Here is a 25,541-nt window from a genome sequence, read left to right as displayed (position 1 = left end):
CCCAAGTCTACAGCTTTATCTGCATGTGAACAGCTGCTTTCAGCAATGAGACTTGCTAGCTTAACATAAGCAGACCAAACAGTTAAGCTACACCTGAAACAATCACCAAAGAAGGTGTATGATAAGAGGTCCATGGAGAAGCACGAGTTCTAATAAATAATTGAGAGTCCCGGAGAATGCAGCCTCCGAACAGGTGCAGTTGCATGTGTGATCGTTCACAGACAACTCCGAGGTTGATAGGGGTGCTTGGTTGATCACATAATCGAGAGGGTCAGTCAAGTGCTTCATTCACACTTTGGTGCAGGGGGAGTATGGCATCTTCACCCAATCGGTGTTATTAAAGGCGCATTCATGGTAGAGAGTGGTAACAAAAATTAACTGAGAGAAGGAAGCAGGTCAAGGAATTCGAAAGAGGCAGGATTGAGGAGGAGCCCATACGATGGAATTGGAAGCAGACTGTCAGGAAATGGCCCCTTTAGAAGCGCTTGTCTGGCTCTTGATGGGCAAGTTTTGCTCCTGTTGAGCGATTCTTACAAGGCCGAGGTGCGGCAGGAGGATGAGGAGGAACAAAGCTCAGTGCATCGTCCTGCCAGAAGCCTGGAACTGGCAAGGAACCCAAGCCGCATTAAGGTAGACTGTGCATGTTGGAGGACATCTCCTCTGGCTGCTAAGATTCCGAGGCACTTTTACTTGGGATTGTTTTTAATGGAAGAAACCTGCCTGGAATTTGAACCTCCTTTTTAATGGATTATTTATTGTTTTAACCTCCACTTGGCACCTTTGCTTCTATGGATTATTGACTGGTTTTTTTTTTATTGACTGGAAGTATTGCTCTTTTGAAAACTGAATTGTTATTTTTATTTTTGGTTCTTTTTGTACTAAAGGCAACACTTTGCACCAACTCCTTGCTATGTTTGCCTGGCTCATCCTCTCATTGATTATTAATGCTTCAGGGTTCAAGAGGCTCCTGAACATTACAAGGGAGTGTGGAGCTGACCTGGTCCCTCATAAGGTGCCTGCTCACCATCCTGCTTTTATCATTGGAGGCGTCTCCCCTCAGCTGCTAACCCCTATGAGAATGTGGCAATCGCCCACACCAGGTGCTCTTAACAATATGCGTTGACCCAAATAAACAGTATAAAATCAAAATTATTATAAAGCAATATTAATAAACACACAGTCTAGAAAAGTAAAAAAGTAGCTAAATTATTCATAAAAATAGATAGATAGATAGATAGATAGATAGATAGATAGATAGATAGATAGATAGATAGATAGATAGATAGATAGATAGATAGATAGATAGATAGATAGATAGATAGATAGATTTTTAATTTTGTTTGTTAAGCTTCCGCTCCTCATAATGTACTTATACATTATATAGTAATGTAATATACATTTAGTTGGGGACATTTCCTTGACTTTTCATTATGTCAAACAATATAAAGTATCTGCTTATACATTGGATTGTTTGGTCATCAAACTAAAAGCAAAAATGGCGAATGAATGTATAAGATGAAGAAGGATCTACTGTGAGGATCCCTCTGTTTCTGTTTTTTATTTAGACTTCATCAAAATAAGAAAGTGAAATCCCCAAGTACTGCTTTACCCTCCCTATTTTCAGTGTGTCAGCCCACAGTGTTACAGCTTTGCAGCTGTATACAACTTTTACTTCCTCATAAAGACAATCAAGAATTCTGCAACAATGTTTGAATTCTAATTTAATAATGAAGGTTTATTCTTTTCACATACATTCTCATCTCCCGTGAAGCAGGAAATACATTTTAAATCCAACAAAAGCTCCTTAATGGATGAGACAGAAGTAGGAAATGTCTATGAGAACACTTGCACTTCTTTTTCTGCCAGCAAAACCAAAACCCCAACCAACAAAGTGAGCAGCTCTTCAGCAGAAGAAAGAGAACAAATGCCAAGGCGTAACAGACAGGCAGGTAGGTGGCTTTTACTCTGTAACCTCATTTCTTTGCTCCATTTTTGTGTCAAAGGCCTAAAATGTTTTCTTGCCATTAACGTCCCAATTTAATTGAAACTGTTGATAGTAGTGATGGTTAGCACTTCTGTATGACAGCTCCAGGTCACTGTGTGTGTAAATCTCAGCCTGGCCACTGTCTGTGTGGCACTGGCACATTCTACCTTCATGTAAGTTTTTCTCCAAAGGTATTTTTTCTCTCAAATCCCAAATACATGCAGATTATGGAAATTGGTGCTACTAAAGAAAAGCAGTATGTACTGACTAGCAGCTACTCAGTATATTTTATGAAAGGACAGGTCGATAACCGTAGTCAGGAAAATAAAGCAAGGTGGATACCAGAAGGTCAAAAAAACAATCATCAAAACCAAAATGCACACTCAAAGAATAGCAGTCAAAAACAGCTGCATCTTCAGTAACAATGCAAGAAAGTAAATCACACGAATCGTCAACTTTTATCTAATCTTGGATAGTGAATAAAGTCCCAAACTGAATCTTTATACCATCGTGCAACATAACGTCAACAATTGCGCACTTCCCAAATTACTGTGACAATGAAGTATGGCGAAGTCACTTAATGAAATAGAACAGCACCAAAAACAACAGTATAAAATGATTAACTTTTGAATGAGGCACAATTGGAATCCTTGGGTTAAAAACCCCAAAACATGGTAGTTTTGATTTTTACCTATGAATAAAAACTAGGAAAAAATGTCAGGGTGGCCTCACCTCCTGGGGCTCCACTGACAAAGGACAAAAAATGGCAGCACAATTAAAGACTTAGAGTTCAGATATTAAATTACACATAACAACAACAGAAATAGGCAGCATGGTGGCACAGTAAGGGGACCAGGATTCATGTCCCAGGTTCTCCCTGTATATAGTTTGCATGACCTCCTTGTGTTTGCGTGGGTTTCCTCTGGGGTGCTCCAGTTTCCTTCCAGTGTCCAAAGACATGCAGGCTGGGTGGATTGTTCATACTAAATTGGCTTGACTGTGTGGCTGGGGTTGTGTGTGTGTGTGTTTTGACTTCACCTTCTGGATTCTGTATTGGGACTTTTTGCTTAGTGTTCCTTGTTTTTCCAAGTAACTCCATTTTTTCTCCTTTTATTCCACAGTGCTTATTTTTTTGTGTATAGCTTTTCTGAAGAATCAATCTTGTTATTTATAGAGATTCCTGTGTTTATGCTCTTGTTGCCCGGTTTTGACATTCCCCCCAAAACTTGGAAACTCTCAAGTACATAACAGTGAGAAGAAGAGAGACCAGAGCAAGATAGAATGAGACAGAGATAGAGAGAAGGAGGTAGGAGAGGTAAAAGGGAGTGTTGTGGTGCTTGAGCACATAACAGAAACACAGCATTTATTAGGAAGGTCCTTAGGAAGGTCCAGAGCATCTGCAAATGTTTATTATTTCATATTTTTTACTTTGTACTTTGATTTGTTGGTGTATATCCCATCCCATTAATGTTTTGTGTAGGAAATCTTCTTTTAGCTATTATTTTGGCATCCTTGGTGTTGTTCTGAGCTTAAGGGAGACTCAAGAGCACCCCGTTTTCTTTTTTTATATAACACCTTTCTAAAATGAACACACATTATGTGTGTCTACATTCTGCAATGAATGTAGTATAGTGCAGTTATTTTCATTTTTACATTTTGATCTGCCCCGTGGACAAACTGACCACAGAAAGAAACGTTTTAGAAAACTACAGTTTTATTATCAAAAGTAACTCTGTTGAAAAAGTAAAGAACTGTTAATCACTTTATTTTAACCAGCTATACAACTAAATGTCTCAATTTGAATGAGAGTCCTTGAAGGATGGTGCCTCGCAGAATGCAGTCTCAGAAGCACATATCCCATAAATATAATGCATTTCTTGTGGCACACAACACACCTGGTAGTTGGTGACTGTTTGCACTCAGTGAGTGTCAGAATGTCCATGTAGTGCTGACAGTTGTGACAAGTCATGTAGGTGCCTTGTGATGATAAATCACCTTCAGGGCAGGTTTCCGCATCAGTGCCAGAACCTACAGGTTTCATTTCATCCAATTGATTGTCACTGTCTTTATCATCATAATATACATCTTGCAACAAATCTAGTTGTTTCAAAACATCAGCAACTTTTTTTGCGACAACATAACTACTGACTATCTATTTATGGCACTATTTAACGTAAGCTGTTGTCACCAAAAAAAAAATCTATGGCTATCCACTAGATGGCAACACTGTAGTAGGTAACTAAAATGTGCCAGAAATGCTAACCAGCAAGCTGGCTGCATCCATAATGGCTGTATACTGATGTACGAGTTCTCTCATATGTTGTGTCTTGACAGGTTCAATGATATACGACTTAACTCATACCTCATGTTCAAACTATTAAAGTCCTCAGTTTTTGAATGTCACTCACCACTATTCAAAGTGCAAAAAAAAATACACTATTTCTAATAGTTGTGTTTATAAAGTAACTTAGGACAGCTTTCACCAAAGAAAGGCACTATATACAATACAACAAATTTGATACCATGACTAGTCACATTAACAGCCATTATCAGCAAATGTGTTTTGTCTAATTCTTTTTTTTCTGTAGGTTACTGTGGTCTGTCTGCCTGCTCTTGCCGTTGGGTGGTGTTCACACTTGCTGTGTTGGTGGTCTTGGTCTTGATTGCCTTTGCAATGTTCTTTATACATGGTGAGTACAGCAGCATGAAGTAATCTTCTGTGATTTCAAAATAGAAGCATTTCTGTTTGTTGATGGCCCTGAGGATTTTGATTCATCTTCTCAATCATTTTAACACAAACTGACTGCAGGACCATTTATTACCAGGTCCGTGAATATATAATAAATAATGAATTCTATCAAAAATGTGTATAAAAATTGTGAAGAATTGTATATAAAACTGTATATAAAAATGGAAAGAAATGTATTAGAAAGTAATAATTTATTATGATCAGTAACTGTCAAAAATGTAAAGAAATTAATTACTTTATTTTCTTAAATCTGCATTTGAATAGGAGTCTTTGAAGCATGGCACCAGAGTGCAGGTTTAGAAGAACATGTGCCACAAATATGATGCATTTCTTTATGCTGTCTATGTTTGTTGCACATAAAACATTTGGTAGTTGGTGACTGTTCTCAGTGGGTGGCAGAATGTCCATGTAGTGCTGTGATGAAGAAACACTTTTGGGGCAGCTTTCCACATCAGCGCCAGACCCTACAGCTCTACGTCATCCAATTGATTGTCACTATCTTGATCATTGTCACTATCATAAAAATATTTATATTGCAACAAATTTAGGTGTTTGAAAGCATTGGCAGCTTTATACCTTTTTCATGGTAACATAACTATGGATTGTCTGGACTAATTTCTGCAAACTGTTGACACCAAAAAAAAATTCTGTTACTATCTACTAGATGGCAGCGCTGTGGTAGGTAACTAAGATGCGGCAGAAAAGCTTGCCAGCAAGCTGCCTGCATCTACAATGGCTGTTTACTGAGGTACAAGTTCTTTCATGTGTAGCGTCTTGACAGGCTCAATGATGTATGACTTAACTCGTATCTCAGTTATTGAATGACATCCTCACAGCGTTTTATTTTTACCTTTTTAATTTAGTTTTATTTAAGAAACAAAAATAGTAACTAAGTACAACTCCATCAAGTGAAACAGCATAGAAAGTACTATAGCTTGCTCCAAAGACACTCACAGTTCTTTGCATGATGAGATATAGTTAAAATTGGTTAAGTCTCTGAAAAAATTCAAGAAAGTGATATGCGCTGGTCATGACAAGAGAGTTAAACAAAATGGGGAAAAGAATCATGGATATAGAGGTATTGGGATGGAGAAGAAGAGTAAGACCAAAGAGGAAGTGGATTGACTCTGTGAAGGGGCATCTAAGGGAGAAAAGGTTATCAGGTGAGTAAGGGTACAACAGACTAAGAATTTAGGAGGCTGGCAAAATATAGCAAACCCCCACATGAAAGTGGGAAATTTTTTGGAAGAAGATTGTTCCTAATACTGTTCAACTTTGATTTTGCAACTAAATTGTGAAAAATGTTCAAGTCACACCTTTGTTATTAGATGAAGTCCAGGCAGATCCTGGTATAAGGTGGAGTTCACTAATTTAGTTTATAAAGCAAGTGGAGGAAGACACAGCTGATTGAATGCATCCCTGTTGAATCTGCTTTCTTAATAGGCCTGGTGTGCCACTAAAGCCTAGCAGAATGTGACCTTCAATAAGTCAAGCAACTGTGGGATGAAATTAGATGAGTTTTTGGGACTAAGATCCACCAGCTACTGTGGGACACAAAGGAGTCAACATTGATGAGAATCTTTGTTTGACTCCGTGAGTCAACTGTCAGTATCATTAAGAACATAACAGATACCCATTTGAGCATAAAGACCTAATGAAGAGATCAATCAGTATATAAATGTTTAAACATGCAAAAACTTTTGGAGGATCTGCCAGAATCCATGCAAGAAATGTTTAGCATTATACCTGTAATAAAAATGAAACTTTGAAAGAACAATTTACTTAACATAAGTTGTTTGTTTTTCTCTGGACCAAATGTGTAACCTGCAATGAGAACAGAATGAACCTGATTTAACAGGAACCAAATTGCCTGTCATACACATTTAAAATAACATGCCATATTTCCCTTTTTACCAGCTGAAAATAAATTACAGCATGTGAAAAGGGAATACGACAGCTTATCAGAGAATCAGTCCTTTGTAAATGAGGAACTCAACCAGCTGAGGAGTAACTTCACCCGCTTGACAAAAGAACATCTGGCTCTTCAAACTACTTACAATGCACTTTTAGGTAAGAACGTTATTGTGTGTTATTTTGAGAAATGAAATGTTAACATATAATTAAAATTTGATTTGCATTGAACAAGGTTTATATTTTAGACATAGATAGATAGATAGATAGATAGATAGATAGATAGATAGATAGATAGATAGATAGATAGATAGATAGATAGATAGATAGATAGATAGATAGATAGATAGATAGATAGATAGATAGATAGATAGATAGATAGATAGATAGATAGATAGATAGATAGATAGATAGATAGATAGATAGATAGATAGATACTTTATTTGTCCCGGGGGAAATTAAGACTTAAGGATTAATGTGAAGCATTAAAAATAATTAAAAGGTAAACACACACAGAGGTAAAAATGTACTTTCTTAGATATGCCTCCCACTTTGTTGTATCTCTGATTGTCTCATTTCTTATTCTGCATTTTTTTGAAACTCCACACATCCTTTTTAACATTATCATTTCTGCCACATCTAACTCCTTCTCCTGGACTCCTTTTACTGTCCATGTGTCAGCTCCATACATCATTGCTCATCTTGCCATGGTTTTAAAAACGTTACCTTTAACCTTTGTCTTAATTCTTTGATCACACAGCACTCCCGGTGCCTTTTTCCAATTGTTCCATCCACACAGTACTCAGTAGGTTATCTCTACATCTAGTTTTCCATGTTGAGCTACCACTGATCCTAGATATTTAAATTTATCCACTCTCTTCAATTGCTGTCCATGCAGGCTAACTTGTGAATCCTGATCATCGTTAAACCTCATATATTCTGTCTTCTTCCTGTGTATCTTCAACCCTCTATCTTCCAAAGCCCTTCTTCATTCTACCAACTTCCTCTGTTCAGGTGCTACGCAACACAATGTCTTTTGTAAAATGCCTGTACCAGGAGGATTGGTCTTTTATCCCATGACTCAACACATCCATAACTGGATCAAAAAGATAAGGACTTGAAGAAGATCCCTGGTGCAGACCTACTCTAACTGGGATCTTGTCTGATGCCCTCAACACTGCTTTTATCCCCATTTCCTCATACATATCCTTGTCAATCCTCACCTATTTCTCTAGCACTCCTTTCTCTCTTGTGCACCTACAGACCTCTTGATGTGGCCCTCTATCATAAGCCTTCTCCAAATCAATAAACACCATATGTAATCCTTTCTGTGATTTCAGATAAACTAAATTAAAGGTTAAGTTCATACTGTGACAACTGGAGAGTTAATACACAACAACAGTATACAGTTAAAAGAAAGTTTTGTGATGAACTTCAGTGTATGTCTTCAGCAGAGCTTGTCTTCTGCTGTTCGGTCCACTATTTGAGATGTGTTATTTAGCACATAATTTTCAGGAAGTCTTCCAGTTAAATAATTTTGGAAAATGCCCCAGTACAATAAAACAGCTATTGTCGACACTCTGTGATATTCTTTCCTGGAAAAAAATGTTTCTGTGCAACGAAGGAATTCCATGACTTCAGGGAATTTATGATACTTCTGGTTCATTTGACAGTTTGTAGTATGAAATGTAAACCGAACTAACTGGAAATTGAAACAAAGCAACAAAACATCTCCTGATTCAAAACAAAGCAAATGGACTAGGATTGTGAAAACACCTTGAAAGTCAAGTGTTTTCCACTCTTATGGTCCAGTACAAGGTTACATGGAACTCTTATGGTCCATCATGAGGTTCTGCAGTAGAAAGGTTATTATGGGCACACCCCAGGCAATAGGGGTGTTATAGAGTAGAAGTTAAGCTTAGGTGAAGATTGGGCAGAGAACAGAAGAGCTTGCAAAGGGTTATAAATGAAGGAGTGGACAATTGGCATTGGATTCTTGGGTGTACATCAACCCAACCTTTTAGTTGATAGTTGATATAATGTTTTGTCCTTCAAAAGTGGCAATTGGTGAGTTATATCTCTTGCTTAATAACCACATTGTGTTAATAGGGCCATCCTGAATCATCTCTGAATCACATTATCCTGTAATTGATTAGTCTTATGAAATGAGATCCAGAAACCACACTCGAAAGAGGCCGTGTGAGGAGAACTTTCACTCTAGCTGAAGCTAAGTGTCAGTAAAAGAGGAGGCTTGCAGCTGCAGCTTAAGCAAAACACTTTGTCAAAGACCACATCAAAGCAAGATGGGCATTGCCAGTCTATCCTACAGTCATTTTACCAGATTTTATTAGTATCAGAATAGAATGTCTATTAAAACCAAATAAATAGAGTTCAGTCATTCAAGCAAAGGTGTTTAATTTATTCAATCAAAACCAAACAAAGAAAAGGCCCTTAAAAATGTGCCTGTTTGTTAAAGTTCTTACCACATTCACATCGCAAACTTCTTGATTTCTAATTCCAGATACTTTAAACTTCCTCATTCCTATATGTAGACTTGGCATAATTTAGATGAACTTTAGAAAAGTGGTGTCTTCAGCAAAAATTATTATTTTTACAGAGTCTTCATCAAAAATTCTGTTCATGTTATAATGAATAGAGAAGTAAAGGGAGGACACAATCCTCTGGGACATATGCACAGAAAGAGAGGTGTCCTTCAGCATCACCCACTGCTTCCTGCCAATGTGGAAATTCAACAGCCCATAACACATTAACTGCAGTACATTGCTGTTAGTTTAACGTAAATCGTCAAAGGGTATAATTGTGTTAATGGCAATGTTGTAGTTTAATAAAGGGGATCCTACATAAATGCTTGATGATGCTAGATGTTAGGGAATATCACAAAACCTCAGGGTCACAACCTCCTTAACTGATCCATTTACTTTTAAAGGAAGAGAGGTATAGGGCCTAAAGGCAATCACTGGAATGATTAGTGAAAGGCTGGAATATGCAAAAAAATTTCAAACAGGCAATCACCTTCATTAGACCTGGAAAGATAACAAAACTGGCAGCCAGATCTTCATCAAGCATCTTGGCCTCCATGAAGGACTGGCAACTGTTGGTGGATCTTGAGCAATAACAAAACTTGCCCATCTAAATATTATCCACGATGACCCTCAGGCCAGATTTTGTTCTCTACTCCATGTCCTCCAAACAAGCAGTCCTGCTGGAGCTAACAGTCCCTTGGTAACAACGCTTGGAAGAACACATTAAAAGTAAGCTTACCAAGTACAAGAGGCTGATCAGAGGGTTGAATGGAAGCAAGGTGAGTCTCAGTGGATGTAGGCTGCAAGGGCTTTACAACTTGATCTTCGACTAAAGCCTTCAGTTATTTGGGCACTTGAGGGAGAGAGGAAGAGGAGAGCCATCTGTAACACCACCAAAGTGGCAAAGAGAGCCTCAAGGTGGTTGTGGCTCAGTAGAAGAGAGCATTGGGGACAATAGCTTGTTAGCCAGCTGGACACAAGCTGGGGTCTGATAAGCCTCAGATGGGTCACCTGGTGGAAGGTGTATGATGTCGAAAGACCCAAAACATGTCTGAATCCAAGGTGCATCACTGAAGATATGTCCAGTAGCATGACTAGATTAAGTTTCATAGTTAGGAAGTGAGTGTGCATGCATATTAGGCAGAAAGTTAGCTTAAGTCATTTAAATACGTTCATTATTCAGGAATGTTGAAGTCTGTAGTCAATGAGGCAACAGAGCATTTTTGCGTTCTTAGAAACAATGTAAAGATTTATCAAAAAGTGCATTATTACGTTTTATTAAGGAATAAATCAATATCTCAAGTTCCATAAAGCTGAGAGTTTGAAGAGCAGGAGATTAAATAATTTAAATATATCTAGCAGAGACGCAGTCTGACCAGATATCAGACAACAGAGCCTTCTCAGTTTCCTCAAATGTGTTAAAAATGTATGCACAATCATCACATTCAAAGCGTATTCCTGTCTTACATCCCTGTTTACTGCTAGTATTAGATACTTTTCTTCTTCACTCTGTGATTTCTTAGCTCCAATCCTTTGATTTCAGCATTTATCCAATGTACAAGTAGATTTGTCGAGCATTTCTCAACTTCTTTCAGAGCATTTGATTTTCTGTCACCACTTCCAGTCCATAGTGAATTCATGACGAATGCTGCCACAATAGGATCTGGTTTTTTCACAACCCTAAATTTTGAGCAGATTCAGTAATTAAGTAGTGGAAGAGTAGATTATATACATATTAATGGGATGTTTTCTTTCTTTTTGATAGGTAAGAAGTGCTCAGTTTGTCCTCAGGATTGGCTGATTCATGGTGGATCATGTTACTACGTCTCAAATGATAAAAAGAATTGGTCTGAGAGTCAAGATGACTGCGCAGCTAGAGGAGGGCATCTGGTAATAATCACAAATGAAAGGGAGCAGGTGAGATGACAATTTGTGTACTTAGCATTCACAAATATTATATTTTAATGAAGAAAGCAAAAAATAGAAATAATTTTTTTGGATCCATATGCTAAAGAATATTTATACTGGAAAGTCCTAGTGATCAATTAGGAGAAATTGAGTGACATTTCTGTGAAAAAATGTTTTTTTTTTCCCAAATGTAATTACTCCATGCAGTACATATTGCTAAAACTATCAATATTTAGGGTTAGGGTTAGGGTTAGGGTCTTTATGATGTTTTTTTGTCAACTTTATACTACATTCTTATGAAGATTAGATTAGATAAACTTTATTAATCCTATGGGGAAATCAGTTGCATACAGCAGCAGAAACATACAAATGGAAAAAGACTCCAAGGACAGATCAATCAATCAATCCACCAATAAGTAAATGAATAAATAAAAGTAAACTTAACAAGTACATCGGGTTGAAGCATTGAATTGCCTGATAGCGGTGGGTAGAAAAGACCCCCAGAGGCACTTCTTAGCAGACCATGGTGGAAAGAGCTTTTAGCTAAAAGTGCTCCAAAAGAGTGCCTTCTGCAGATGATGGAGGGATTTTTCACGATGGCATCTGATTTTACCACCATCCACTTTTCCACAACAGCTTCCAGTGTGTGGATTTGCCCTGTGAAGGAGCAGGTGTTCCTGATAAATTTGTTCAGGTGTTGTGCTTCTTTTGAGCTCATATTGCATAGAGCATAGAACACAACACTGGCTACTATGGACTGATAGAACATTTCTGGCAGCTTGCTGCACACATCAAAAGACCTGAGTCTCCTTAACAAGTCCAGTCTGCTCTGGCTCTTCTTGTACAGCACCACTGTGTTGTCTGACCAGTCCAGTTAGTTGTTTATGTGAATCCCCGGGTACTTGTAGCTCTGTACCACTTCCATGTCCTCCTTTGACTGGTCTCAGAGGCTCCTTGACAATCCAGAAGTCCACCACCAGCTCCTTTGTTTCGCTGATGTTGAGTTGCAGGCTGTTGTTCCTGTACCACAAGACAAAGTCCTCCACAACCTTCATGTACTTTGAATCATCTCCATCATTAATGCAGCTTGTGATGGATGAGTTTTTGTAGTTGGCAAGTGCTGGTATTGTGCTGGAAGTCTGGTGTGTTGAGGGTAAACAGGAAGGGAAACAGGACAGTTCCCTGAGGTGCCCACCATTATTACTATTACCCACCACCATTTCTGATACACAGTCCCCTCAGCCTCACAAACTGCTGTGTATTGGTCAGGTTGTCCATGGTCCAGGATATTATGGGGGCATCAAGATTCAAACCCTCGAGCTTTTTCCGCAGTAGATGAGGCTGAATGATGTTAAAAGCACTGGAAAAATCAAAGAATATTATCCTGACTGTGGTGCCAGCTTTATCCAAGTGGTAGTGAGCTCTATGGAGCATGGAGATCAGAGCGTCCTTCACACCTACATGTGCCCGATAGGCAAAATGTAGAGGATCTAGATGTTCTGAAACCTGCTTAAGGTCCAGCCTCTCAAAGGTCTTCATGATGTACTGTAGGAAGTAAGTGCAACTGTTCTGAAGTCCTTGGGATCATTGGAATGCCCTGGGACCACACCGAACATTTTCTACAGTTGTGAAACCTTCTGCAAATTTGAGGAAAGGGAAAAAATAGTAGTCAGGTATAAAGTAAAGTGCCCACAGTGGCAACATAAAAGAGCAGAACATGACTTAAAAAAGAAAAAGGAAAAGGTCTTCATTACAAGAAGACATCAAAAGCTTTACATGTGCAATAAATCAAGTCAAGTCGTTTTTATTTTTTGAGCACATTTAAAACAACAAAAGTTGACCAAAGTGCTATACAGTTCCCATAAATGCATAAATACAGTACATATATAGACACAGTAAATAAATACACCAAAAATAATTTTTTAATAAATTTAATTTAATAAATTTTAAAAAGTTTAAAAAGCTGGCAGAAAACAAGTCATTGTCCATCACAAGTTAGCTTAGAAAGCAAAGTATAACATAATTAAAGCATTAAGTTTAAAGGCCCTGGCCAATAGTTAAAGGAAGGAATATTGTGCTGTCATTTTTGTCTTTTTTTTGTTGTGCTCCATTTCCTACCAATGTTTGATTCTTATTTATTTTCAGTGATCTTTTTATGATGTTCCTTACCCTACTGATTTCTCCCAGTTCTTTCACATTCCTGTTTACCAGTGCTGCTGGTGAAGACTCCAGTTCTCCACTACGATGAATTGGATTAAGTAAATCTGAAAAAGTTACAGGACCTTCAGAAAGTACTCAGTTTTTATGCATTTTGTTATAGTGCACCCTTGTGTTAAAATAATTTAAATTAATTTCTTCCCACATCAAAAAACACTCAATACCCAAAATGACAAAGCAAAAACAGGATTTTCTGAATTTTTGCAAATCTGTTAAAATAAAAAACTGAAATATCACATTGACACAAGTATTCAAACCTTTTGATATGGCACTTGAAATTTGGCTTAGGTGTGCATCCCATTCTATTGATCATCACTGAGATATTTGCACACATTGATTGGGGCCCACCAGTGGTTCAATTCAGTTGATTGGACAGGGTTTGGAAATGCACATATCGGTCTATTGAAGGTCGCACAATTAACCAATAAGCAAGCCATGAGATCAAAGAGATTCCATGCAGAGCTCAGGAACAGGATTGTGTTGTGGCACATATCTGGAGAAGGATACAAATAAATATTCTAGAGCATTGAAGGTTCACAGGAGAACAGTGGCCTCCATAATTCTTAAATGGAAGATGTTTGGAAAAAACACTACTCTTTTTAGAGATGGTTAACCAGTGAAATTGAGCAATCATGAGAGAAGGGTCTTGGTAAGAGAGATGACCAAAAACCTGATGGTCACTCTAGCTGAGCTCTAGAGAAGGTGTGAGGAGGTGAGAGAAGGACTTTTAGAAGGACAACCACCACTGCAACACTCCACTAATCTAAGTTTTATAGCTGTGTGGCCAGAAGATATGTGAATGCCAGCTTGGAGTTTGAAAAAGGGTACCTAAATGACTCTCAGACTATGAGAAACGACCTGAGAAACAGGATTGAACTGTTTGGCCTATATTGTAAGTGTCAAGCCTGAAGGAAACTGAGCATAGCTCATCACCTGAACAATGTTATTTGAGTGGTATTGCATGGTGGTGGCAGCATGATGCTGTGGGATTGTTTTTCAGCAGCAGGAACTGGGAGGCTAATCAGCATTGAGGGAAAGTTGAATGGAGCAAAGTACAGAGATATCTTTAATAAAAACCTGCACCAGAGCACTCTGGATCTCTGATTGTGCTAAAGGTTCACATTCCAACAGGACAATGACAGTAAGCACAAAGCAGGGACAACACTTAGGCACACCTCTGAGAATGTCCTTGAGTGGCCCAGCAAGAGCCCGGACTTGAACCCAATCTAACATCTCTGGAGAGATCTGATAGTTACTGTCCACTGATGGTCTCCTTGCAGCCTAACAGCTTGAGAGGGTCTGTAGAGAAGAATGGCAGAAAGTCCCCAAATCCTGGTGTGCAAATCTTGTTGTGTCAACCCCAAGAAGACTCCAGATTGGAAAGGGTCTGAATTCTTGTGGAAATGAAATATTTCTGTTTGTTCATTTTTAATAAATTTGCAAAACATTCAACAATCCTGTTTTCCTTTTGTCATTCTGGAGTATTGGGTGTCATTTAATGAGGGAAAATTTAACTTAAAAGATTTTAGCACAGGGCGGCACAGTGGCGCAGTGGTAGCGCTGCTGCCTTGCAGTTAGGAGACCCGGGTTCGCTTCCCGGGTCCACCCTGCGTGGAGTTTGCATGTTCTCCCCGTGTCTGCGTGGGTTTCCTCCGGGCGCTCCGGTTTCCTCCCACAGTCCAAAGACATGCAGGTTAGGTGGATTGGTGATTCTAACTTGGCCCTAGTGTGTGCTTGGTGTGTGGGTGTGTTTGTGTGTGTCCTGCGGTGGGTTGGCACCCTGCCCGGGATTGGTTCCCTGCCTTGTGCCCTGTGTTGGCTGGGATTGGCTCCAGCAGAACCCCGTGACCCTGTGTTCGGATTCAGCGGGTTGGAAAATGGATGGATGGATTTTAGCACAAGGCTGCAATATAAAAAAAAAACAGTAACGGCATACTACACGATAACATGCAGTGAATACACTTGACTTGAGCATTCCTAGTTTTCATCCTCTTTCCCTGTATGTTTAGTATTTGTTTGCTCAGAGGTTGATGCACTTGCTGCTTCCTGAGCAGCTCTTGTTTTCTCCACTCTAGCAGCCCGCTTCTTCTCTTCTTTTTTGTCAGCATCTTTTCGCATTAAAACTGATTAAATCAGTGTTTGTGTTACAATTACTTAGTATGTTTTCCTTAATTTTTCACTTAAGATTGCACTTAAGTCTTCAATCTGCCTCAAGAATGATTTAAGATATGAAGAGGTAGGGGAAGTGACAGCGAAGGCGGTAGGGATGAGAACGGCGCCCGTATGCATGCGCCGCACGACCGCTCTGCTGGCCGCTGCTGAGAGTTGATTCTACAATAAAATAAAATAAAAATAAAAAGAGCAATAACCTTGGAGATCAATCATCACCCCAAAAGCAGATAGTAGATGTCACGTAGTATACAGTGGTGTGAAAAACTATTTGCCCCCTTCCTGATTTCTTATTCTTTTGCATGTTTGTCACACAAAATGTTTCTGATCATCAAACACATTTAACCATTAGTCAAATATAACACAAGTAAACACAAAATGCAGTTTGTAAATGGTGGTTTTTATTATTTAGGGAGAAAAAAAAATCCAAACCTACATGGCCCTGTGTGAAAAAGTAATTGCCCCCTGAACCTAATAACTGGTTGGGCCATCCTTAGCAGCAATAACTGCAATCAAGCGTTTGCGATAACTTGCAATGAGTCTTTGACAGCGCTCTGGAGGAATTTTGGCCCACTCATCTTTGCAAAATTGTTGTAATTCAGCTTTATTTGAGGGTTTTCTAGCATGAACTGCCTTTTTAAGGTCATGCCATAACATCTCAATTGGATTCAGGTCAGGACTTTGACTAGGCCACTCCAAAGTCTTCATTTTGTTTTTCTTCAGCCATTCAGAGGTGGATTTGCTGGTGTGTTTTGGGTCATTGTCCTGTTGCAGCACCCAAGATCGCTTCAGCTTGAGTTGACGAACAGATGGCCGGACATTCTCCTTCAGGATTTTTTGGTAGACTGTAGAATTCATGGTTCCATCTATCACAGCAAGCCTTCCAGGTCCTGAAGCAGCAAAACAACCCCAGACCATCACACTACCACCACCATATTTTACTGTTGGTATGATGTTCTTTTTCTGAAATGCTGTGTTCCTTTTACGCCAGATGTAACGGGACATTTGCCTTCCAAAAAGTTCAACTTTTGTCTCATCAGTCCACAAGGTATTTTCCCAAAAGTCTTGGCAATCATTGAGATGTTTCTTAGCAAAATTGAGACGAGCCCTAATGTTCTTTTTGCTTAACAGTGGTTTGCGTCTTGAACATCTGCCATGCAGGCCGTTTTTGCCCAGTCTCTTTCTTATGGTGGAGTCGTGAACACTGACCTTAATTGAGGCAAGTGAGGCCTGCAGTTCTTTAGACGTTGTCCTGGGGTCTTTTGTGACCTCTCGGATGAGTCGTCTCTGCGCTCTTGGGGTAATTTTGGTCGGCCGGCCGCTCCTGGGAAGGTTCACCACTGTTCCATGTTTTTGCCATTTGTGGATAATGGCTCTCACTGTGGTTCGCTGGAGTCCCAAAGCTTTAGAAATGGCTTTATAACCTTTACCAGACTGATAGATCTCAATTACTTCTGTTCTCATTTGTTCCTAAATTTCTTTGGATCTTGGCATGATGTCTAGCTTTTGAGGTGCTTTTGGTCTACTTCTCTGTGTCAGGCAGCTCCTATTTAAGTGATTTCTTGATTGAAACAGGTGTGGCAGTAATCAGGCCTGGGGGTGGCTACAGAAATTGAACTCAGGTGTGATACACCACAGTTAGGTTATTTTTTAACAAGGGGGCAATTACTTTTTCACACAGGGCCATGTAGGTTTGGATTTTTTTTCTCCCTAAATAATAAAAACCATCATTTAAAAACTGCATTTTGTGTTTACTTGTGTTATATTTGACTAATGGTTAAATGTGTTTGATGATCAGAAACATTTTGTGTGACAAACATGCAAAAGAATAAGAAATCAGGAAGGGGGCAAATAGTTTTTCACACCACTGTATGTGTACCAAATTTCAGGTCAATAGGTCAAACGGTTTCCGAGCTACAGGTGATTTAAAATCCTGGACAGACAAACAGACAGCCACGGTAGCATATTACAGTATATATAAAGATGTTGAAAAATCTGAATCCTCTGTACTTCAGTAAATTTATTAAGCAAGACTCACAGAGACCAGAAACACATTGATTATTGACTCATCTCTGGCTACAATGGATATGCTTCATGATTCAAGTGTTTATTGTGTTTTATTGTTTCAACTGGCTTACAATAAGTGAGTATTCCCAAAATGGCTGTCATCTCATCCAGGGCTGGTTCAGGCCTTGTGCATGAAGCTCTTGGGAAACTCTAGAGGTCTTGAGAATAGATGGATTAATTGTAGTATCTTTGTCTTTGTTATTTTGTTCACTTTTCTTTACCAGTCTTTTTTGAATGAAAATGTCCGCAATTCGGAGGTTTGGATTGGTCTCTCAGATTTAAAAGATGAAGGAAAGTGGGTTTGGGTAGACGACACAACTACAGCCAAAAGGTGACATTTTATAATCTGTTTTTCATGTTGTCGTTCCTTTAAGTTATTCCCCAAGTGAATGTTTCAATATCTTCTTTTCCGACTCATTCTAGCAATTTCGTTTTCTCCTCTTACTTATCCCTGTAAACACCTCTTACAGTGCTGTCCTCATTTTTCTTTGCAATGTTTTTGCATGGTCCAAAAAATAATTGTCCTCATCTTGGTACATTTTGCTTTACCTCACAATAACTTCTACATGAATGTATACAGGAAAAAAATAGAGGAAAGACTCCCTGCTTATGATTAATGGAAGGCAGGGAAACTTTAAGTAACTTCAGTGAGTTCCTCAACATTGTACAGCTGGCACAATGAATTTATAAAATAACATACCATAATATAATCAAACCAGCTTGGCCCAATTTATTGGACTAAATCGTTAATCAACCTAAGACACACACTCACACACACAGACTTATTCACATCCTTGGGGACGGTGGAGAAAAATCACAGTACTCCATGAGAAAAGCATTTACATGCAGACTCCATACTCAGGATGTAGAGGTGAGGGAACCACTAGGATCAAGAGGCCATAATATAATGCAATTCTTAATGTTTTGGAAGAGCACGAATGCAAAGACTAAAACTGCTAAGTTTAATTTTGTTAGGGCAAATACTGAACAGATGTGGGAAAGTCTAAAAGGGATAAACTATGATAAACTTTTAATTGTGGAGACAGTTGAGGAGCAGTGGAAAAGGCTTAAAAATTTAGAATTAGTATAAAAACTCAACAATAGTTTAATAAAGAGATGAAAAAAGAAGCTGTAAAGGAACATAGCTGTTTAAGGCGTATAACAGCAACTCTAATGGAAATATTAGGACTTGTGAAACATGATGGCAACCATTAAAAAGGATATTAAGGAGGCTAAAGGGCAGTTAGAGGTGAATATAGCAGATAAGGTGAAAGAGATTGTTTTGGTTTTTTAGTTAGCTTGTGAAAGAGATTAATTTGGTATTTTAGTAGCAAAAGTACAGTCAAGAAGAAGATGCATCAGAAACAGTAAAGGATAATTAAATAATACAAACAGTGAAATAGCAGATGTTCTAAAATGGCTTCACATCTCTTCACATGTAAGGAAGTAGATAGCCTCCCACTGGTAAAAGGAGCTACTACTGAGATTCTGAATGATTTGGAAATTGTAGAGGGAGAAGAAATGCTGAGATTAAAAAGGCCAAAATCAATTAAATAACCAGGATCAGATTATAAGTATCCTCAAGTGCACATCCAACATTAACATAAAAGTCCACACTAGAGGATCTGATGCTCACGCTCAACCATCCTTGTGAAGACACACTTACATGGGAATAAGTGAGTTGCAATACCAGAAAGGGTGAGAAACACTATATTATATTATTATAACACTGTATTAAGCAGTCTGAGTTGTCTTGTAAGATGTGCCTCATCCTGAAAAAGTTCAACCCACAGTATCAACAAAGACTACTCTCTAGGATTCTGAAATGGTTACGTTAATATTTTGGATGAAGGCTAAGGGACTGACCACTCATTATTAGGCTGATCAGTCCATTGGTTTACTTTCTTGCATTTATTTTTATAATAGCCCTCTCTTCCCCTTTTCTTTTCCCAAATTGAAATTGTCTGCAAATCTGCACTCCAAAACTCATTTTTATGTCAATTTTTATGCGGCTGTTATGGCATCTCTGTGTTGGAAATCAAGCTAGATTGTGGTACCAAATAATGAACCAAAGGAAAGAAAGAAAGGCGGAGAACTTCAGCAGTAGAGTGACTGTTGATAGACAAAACAGCACAATTGATGCACATTTTATGACAGAAATGGCACACCTCAAGTCATATTTTTCATTTAGAATCATGCTGACAGACTCTGACATAAATAATCAAACACCCTCATAAACCATCATCCCGACTTGTTTGATGTCTTTCTCATGCCTACAAGTTTCCATGTGCATATATACGGTACACAAAACATGTACAGGAACAGTTACTTTTCTTTTGCTTTGTATTTCTCTTTCTTGCCATCATGAGCTGACAAATTCAAGAACATCAGGCACTGAAAACTGCTTAAAGCATTATATACTGTAAGCCATCATGGTTATGAATGGTGGTCTATTATGTCACATCCGTTGTTTTTATTAATTTAATTCAAACAAAAAACTTTAATTGAGTCAGTTTTAACTGCAGTGTGAATGTAATCGAACTGAAGTTCTGCTTGTTAAACTGTATAGCACCAAAGGGGGTATTTCATTGCAGGGTCTGCCAGCTACTGATATCTCGTAAAGCAAGTATTAAGAGAGTCTGTTCTCCTCCCACTGTTTACTCTATAAGCCATTATTTAGTCTACACTTTCTGCTCAGCTCCTACTAGAGTATTTGTTAGAACATTACATAATGTTTTTGTGTTTTATCACTTGTTACTTTGTGGTTTATTTCATTTATAAAAATGTGCTAAGATATACTGCATGCAAAAGTATTCTATGCCCAGAGCTGTAAGAGTAAATCTGCAATGTTAGAATAAATTAAAGACAGCAAGACAGATAGAGTAGACCACTAAATTAATGTGAAATTCCATTTTTTATATTAGGAAATGTGATAAAATTGTGATTATGCAATCACCCACACCAGGTGCTATTAACAATATACGTTGACCCAAATAAACAGTATAAAATCAAAATTATTATAAAGCAACATTAATAAACACACAGTCTAGATAAGTAAAAAGTAGCTAAATTATTCATAAAAATAGATAGATAGATAGATAGATAGATAGATAGATAGATAGATAGATAGATAGATAGATAGATAGATAGATAGATAGATAGATAGATAGATAGATAGATAGATAGATAGATACATACAAACATACATACATACATACATACATACATACATACATACATACATAACTATCATTGGGAGGTGTACAAGGCATGGCCCCCTGAGAAAGACATGAGGTAGTAATTAAATCTCTCGATTGTCCTGGTAGTGTCCGGAAGGGTTAGAGGAAGTTGTTGCAGATAAACATCATCTGGACAGGATGCCAGTCCATCACAGGCTACTACAACCCTCACCAGGGAAAATTAATGATAGATAGATAGATAGATAGATAGATAGATAGATAGATAGATAGATAGATAGATAGATAGATAGATAGATAGATAGATAGATAGATAGATAGATAGATAGATAGATAGATATTTGTGAATCAACATCAAAATCAATAATTTTAACATGAGTTTTTTTTTTCATTTAGCTACTGGACAGACGGAGAGCCTGATGACTGGAAAGAGAAAAATCCGAATGGAGAGGATTGTGCCCATTTGAGACCTTGGGTAGATCCCCCCAATACCTGGCATGATATATCTTGTGATACCAGAATGCAAAGAGTTTGTGAAAAAAATTACAACTCTTAAATTGATGATTGACATGACCATGGACTTTTAAACAATTTTTTGGTGTGATTTTTAAATATTATATTAAGACAAAATATTTTTGCATTGATAAATCTTGAAATTAGAAAAACTTTCACTAGCCGTAAGATGAACTTTCCTTTTATCCTGTTGTACTCAATGAGATCTGGTATGCCTGTTCAACTCAGAGAATACCGGGTCAGAACCAACATAAAGTAAGACCTTGAGTGTATTAATCACAGGCTGTGTGTCTCAAAGGACAACACCAAGTGTGGCCTATAAGCAAAATGCTAAGTTGGTAGAGGGCTGAAGGACATCAGTCCTGCTTAGCTGGGATTGGTAAAAAAGCACAGGCATGAACATATGAGAAAAGTCAGCCCCTTCACTATGATGTCCCATCGGTCTAACAAAAGCAGAAGAATGGCATAAATTCAGAGTTATAGAGAAGCTCAAGACCCCCCACTCCCAACCTAGCTCACAATCTTATTCCACCATTTCATCCAGCACCATACCAGTTCAGGAGACTGGTCAGCTTATTACAAAAAAAACACCTAGTAATTCAGGCACATTGGGTGCCTAGACTCCTGGAAGAAGAGCTGCTATCCATCCAGGTTGTATTTGGTACAATTATTCCCACTCATTTTACTTTGCTTCTATTTTAGGCACATTCTAGTCCTTAACTCAGTGAAAATTAATTTATGATGCATGAATAAAAGTATAAACCTTCTGCCCTGTTTGTTTTGGTGGTCTAACTTGTCACCTGTGTTTATAAATAAAACAGAAAGGGGAGAGTATTTAGCCATTGTAGCAGTGAGCCCTGAATGTTACCATAACTGGAGAGTCAGATTACGTCTGCAACTTTGTAACAGGCTAGCAAGAGTAAAACTACGAGAGAATATAGTGGGATATGTTGTTCATGTCTATGTAAGATTAGGGTCACCGTTGGGACCTTCTAAAATAAAACAACACTTAGCATCAGAACTACTTCAAACACAATTAAAATATATTCTGGTAGGATTTGTATCACCGCTGCATTGTCATATGAAGTTCCAGATGTTCTTTTTAACAACTGCCTAGTTAAAATGATTTTTAATTTCCTTGTTAATTAACTTAGATATTACACTTTTATCATTTTGCAGTATATTAAAATTTTCAGTATAATAAATAATCTGAGCTTCAAATTACTCTCTAATTTCAAATTTGCTGGTGAGAAGGAGATGTTAAAATGGAATTTATTAGATATGGCCTGTCAAAGCACAGTAAAGGAACAAAGGTGAAGTGTTGGGGTCTGTGGCAGCCCCTGTTTAGTCTCAAAATTTGAAAAAAGGGAAAATAAAACTAAAAGATTGTAAGGTCATAATGGTGGCTTACTCAGTTGGGAAAAAGAGCTTCTGGGGATATAGATATGTCATGCTTGGATACAGTTTTACTACTGAACACTGACTTCCAGTCAGAGGTGGTCTTGAACTCCAACTAGACTGGAAGAGGTGGGACTTCTGAAAGTGATGTCCTCCTGATTTTCCTTATCTGTACTAAGTGATCCAATGCGGTTAACACTGGTGTGGCACTGCTCTCCATCCCTGTCATTCATGGAACTGCTCCCAGCTTCTGCTGGTCTAAACAACATATTAGTTTTGCATGGTGCAAAGTTATTTCTTTGTCCAGCCGGCCAACCTGTTCGTCCTTCTGGTCTGACTCCCGTCCGGGTAAGAAACTGTCTGCCTGTGCTCCTCCCACAATAGATAGATAGATAGATAGATAGATAGATAGATAGATAGATAGATAGATAGATAGATAGATAGATAGATAGATAGATAGATAGATAGATAGATAGATAGATAGATAGATAGATAGATATTTTCTCATTTAAACTGCATGCATGCAAAAATGTTGTGATTATTCAACAGTTGTAAACAGGAACAAGCTTCACTGAATCCAAAAGAGAAGTCACTTGGAAGAGGTATAAACAAGTATCCCCACTAGGTGGTGCCAAAGGATATAAATTTGTAAGAGATTATAAAAAGAAGACCGAGAAAAGCCAAGCAAAATGACACCTTTTATTGGCTAACTAAAAAGATTACAATATGCAAACTTTCGAGGCAACTCAGGCCCCTTCTTCAGGCAAGATGTAATAATCACAAAAAAAAGAAGACACAAATTTACAGTGTGAGAAATAATGATTTTTTAAATTTATTATTATTGTATGCTTTTAAGCTCATACTGTCTTTTGTCTGTTTGCCATAAGTAGGCTGGTGTTTCCTGGAATGCCCCCAGACTGCAATATCCTACTTTGAGTCAGCACCATGAATCTTTCATTTACACTGTAAAGTGGAAACACAGCAATGTTAAAGGTTTAGGGAGCAAAACCCTGGGTGAACTCCATATATTTGATGTCAGCACAAAAACAAAGTGCAGAAATGTCTTCTCAGGCAATAATCCTAGACAGAACTAAAGTAGGTTAGAGGCCCTCTTGGTTATATAGGTCTTCGACAGGAAAGGAAGGGTCCAAGAGGGTGGACAAAAGAAGTGATGTCAGCACTGGAGTGGCAGTTTGGCTTACATTCTGCAGAGGGAGGAAGAGAGAAACCATTAAACCACAGCGCCAACCCCTTAGCCATAAAGTTGTCAACCATGCGCATGCATGTAACAACAGTAACTAAGCTTTAGACCATCCTAGTTCCATTTTTAAGGCAGTTGTCTACCTAATTTCTGTTTGTGATCAGTTATATGTAAATGTTGCCTCAGTGTAATCATATTAATTTGTTAAAGCCATCGTCTAACAAAGAAATGTTGGCGTAACGGCATTCGCTACACAGAACAGACATTTCTGTGTGTTATGTCCCTAAGATGTGTCACAGCTAAAAAAATATTTTATAAGTATTCCTTGGGTATGAAGAGCCTTTGTCGATGAGAGAAGAGTTGAACTGGGGATTAAAGATTTTCCTTAAAACTGGAACATCTCCTTAATAATAATAATAATAATTCATTATATTTATATAGTGCTTTTCTCAGTATTCAAAGTACTGATTGTGCATTTTTATATCTACCGGTACTTATAAAGTACTTCCAGCAATATTTTATAAATATGAGGAAATTATAGTCTTGTTGGCGGCACGATAGCACAGTGGTAGCACTGCTCCATCACAGTAGGGAGACCAGGGTACAGGTCCTGCATTGAGTCTGCATGTTCTCCCTGTGTCTGTCTGTTTTTCCTCCTGGTCCTCAGGATTCCACCCACTGTCCAAAGACATCCAGGTTAGATGAAATGGTTTTGCTAAATTGGCCCTTGTATGGGTGTTCACCCTGTGATGGACTGTTGCCCTGCTCAGGTGTTCCCAGCATGCACCCAATGATTGCTGGGTTAAGCTACAGTTGCACTGTAACTGTGTCCTGGATAAGTGGGTTTGCACTAAAGTGCACTAAAAGTGTCAGTCATTAAACCATTACTTAAAAAGTCAGACCTAGACCCACACATACTAAATAACTATAGGCCTATTTCAAATTTACTGTTCCTCTCTAAAATACTAGAAAAAGTAGTCGTCAGTCAGCTTCAGTCACACTTTACGCATTACAATTTATTTGAGAAATTCCAATCTGGTTTCCGCACTGGTCATAGTACAGAAACGGCACTAACGCGGGTTGTAAACAACATTCTGATATCCTCAGATGAAGGAAACTCCACTGTAATTATGTTGTTGGACTTAAGTACAGCATTTGACACCATTGACCGTTCTATTTAACTACACAGGCTAGAAAATGATGTTGGGCTTACAGGCACCATGCTTGCTTGGTTTAGTTCTTATTTATCAAATCGATTCCAATATGTACAGAAATGTACTGACAGTACGCCATCATTATACACAGAAGTTCAATATGGTGTCCCGCAGGGCTTAGTACTGGGACCTTTATTGTTTTCACTTTACATGCTTCCTCTGGGATCTATCATTAGAAAACATAATGTTACTTTTCACTCGTATGAAGATGACACCCAGTTATACCTTTCATTTAAATCAAATGAAGTTTCTCCAATGTTGTTTTAATTAGTTGTGTTAATGAATTAAAGGAGTGGATGAATGAGAACTACTTGTCTTTAAACACAGATAAAACAGAGATGTTAATTGTTGGAGGGAATGACGCTGATCATAACAATATTTTGTCATCATTTAACTCAGTTGGAATCCCCATTAATTACATTGAATCAGCCCGCAATCTAGGAGTTTTCTTTGACTCTAGCATGTCATTT

The 25,541-nt window shown here is 38.2% G+C and overlaps 1 protein-coding gene across 1 annotated transcript; it reads left to right on the top strand.

Annotated features, from left to right (window-relative positions):
* Positions 1-1,599: 1,599 nt before the first annotated feature.
* On the top strand, positions 1,600-22,025 carry LOC114649047 (perlucin-like protein). Its single transcript, XM_028798463.2, has 6 exons — positions 1,600-1,949; positions 4,573-4,674; positions 6,651-6,803; positions 10,953-11,104; positions 17,773-17,879; positions 21,142-22,025. Exons 1-6 carry the CDS (start codon positions 1,808-1,810, stop codon positions 21,299-21,301), a joined length of 816 nt encoding a protein of 271 aa, XP_028654296.1. The 5' UTR covers positions 1,600-1,807; the 3' UTR covers positions 21,302-22,025.
* Positions 22,026-25,541: the final 3,516 nt, after the last annotated feature.

The sequence above is a fragment of the Erpetoichthys calabaricus genome, chromosome 3 (genome assembly GCF_900747795.2).
Source record: "Erpetoichthys calabaricus chromosome 3, fErpCal1.3, whole genome shotgun sequence".
NCBI classification, from domain to species: Eukaryota; Metazoa; Chordata; class Cladistia; order Polypteriformes; family Polypteridae; genus Erpetoichthys; species Erpetoichthys calabaricus.
Note: the sequence above shows the minus strand (reverse complement) of the source record. Positions and strands in the feature narration are given on the sequence as shown.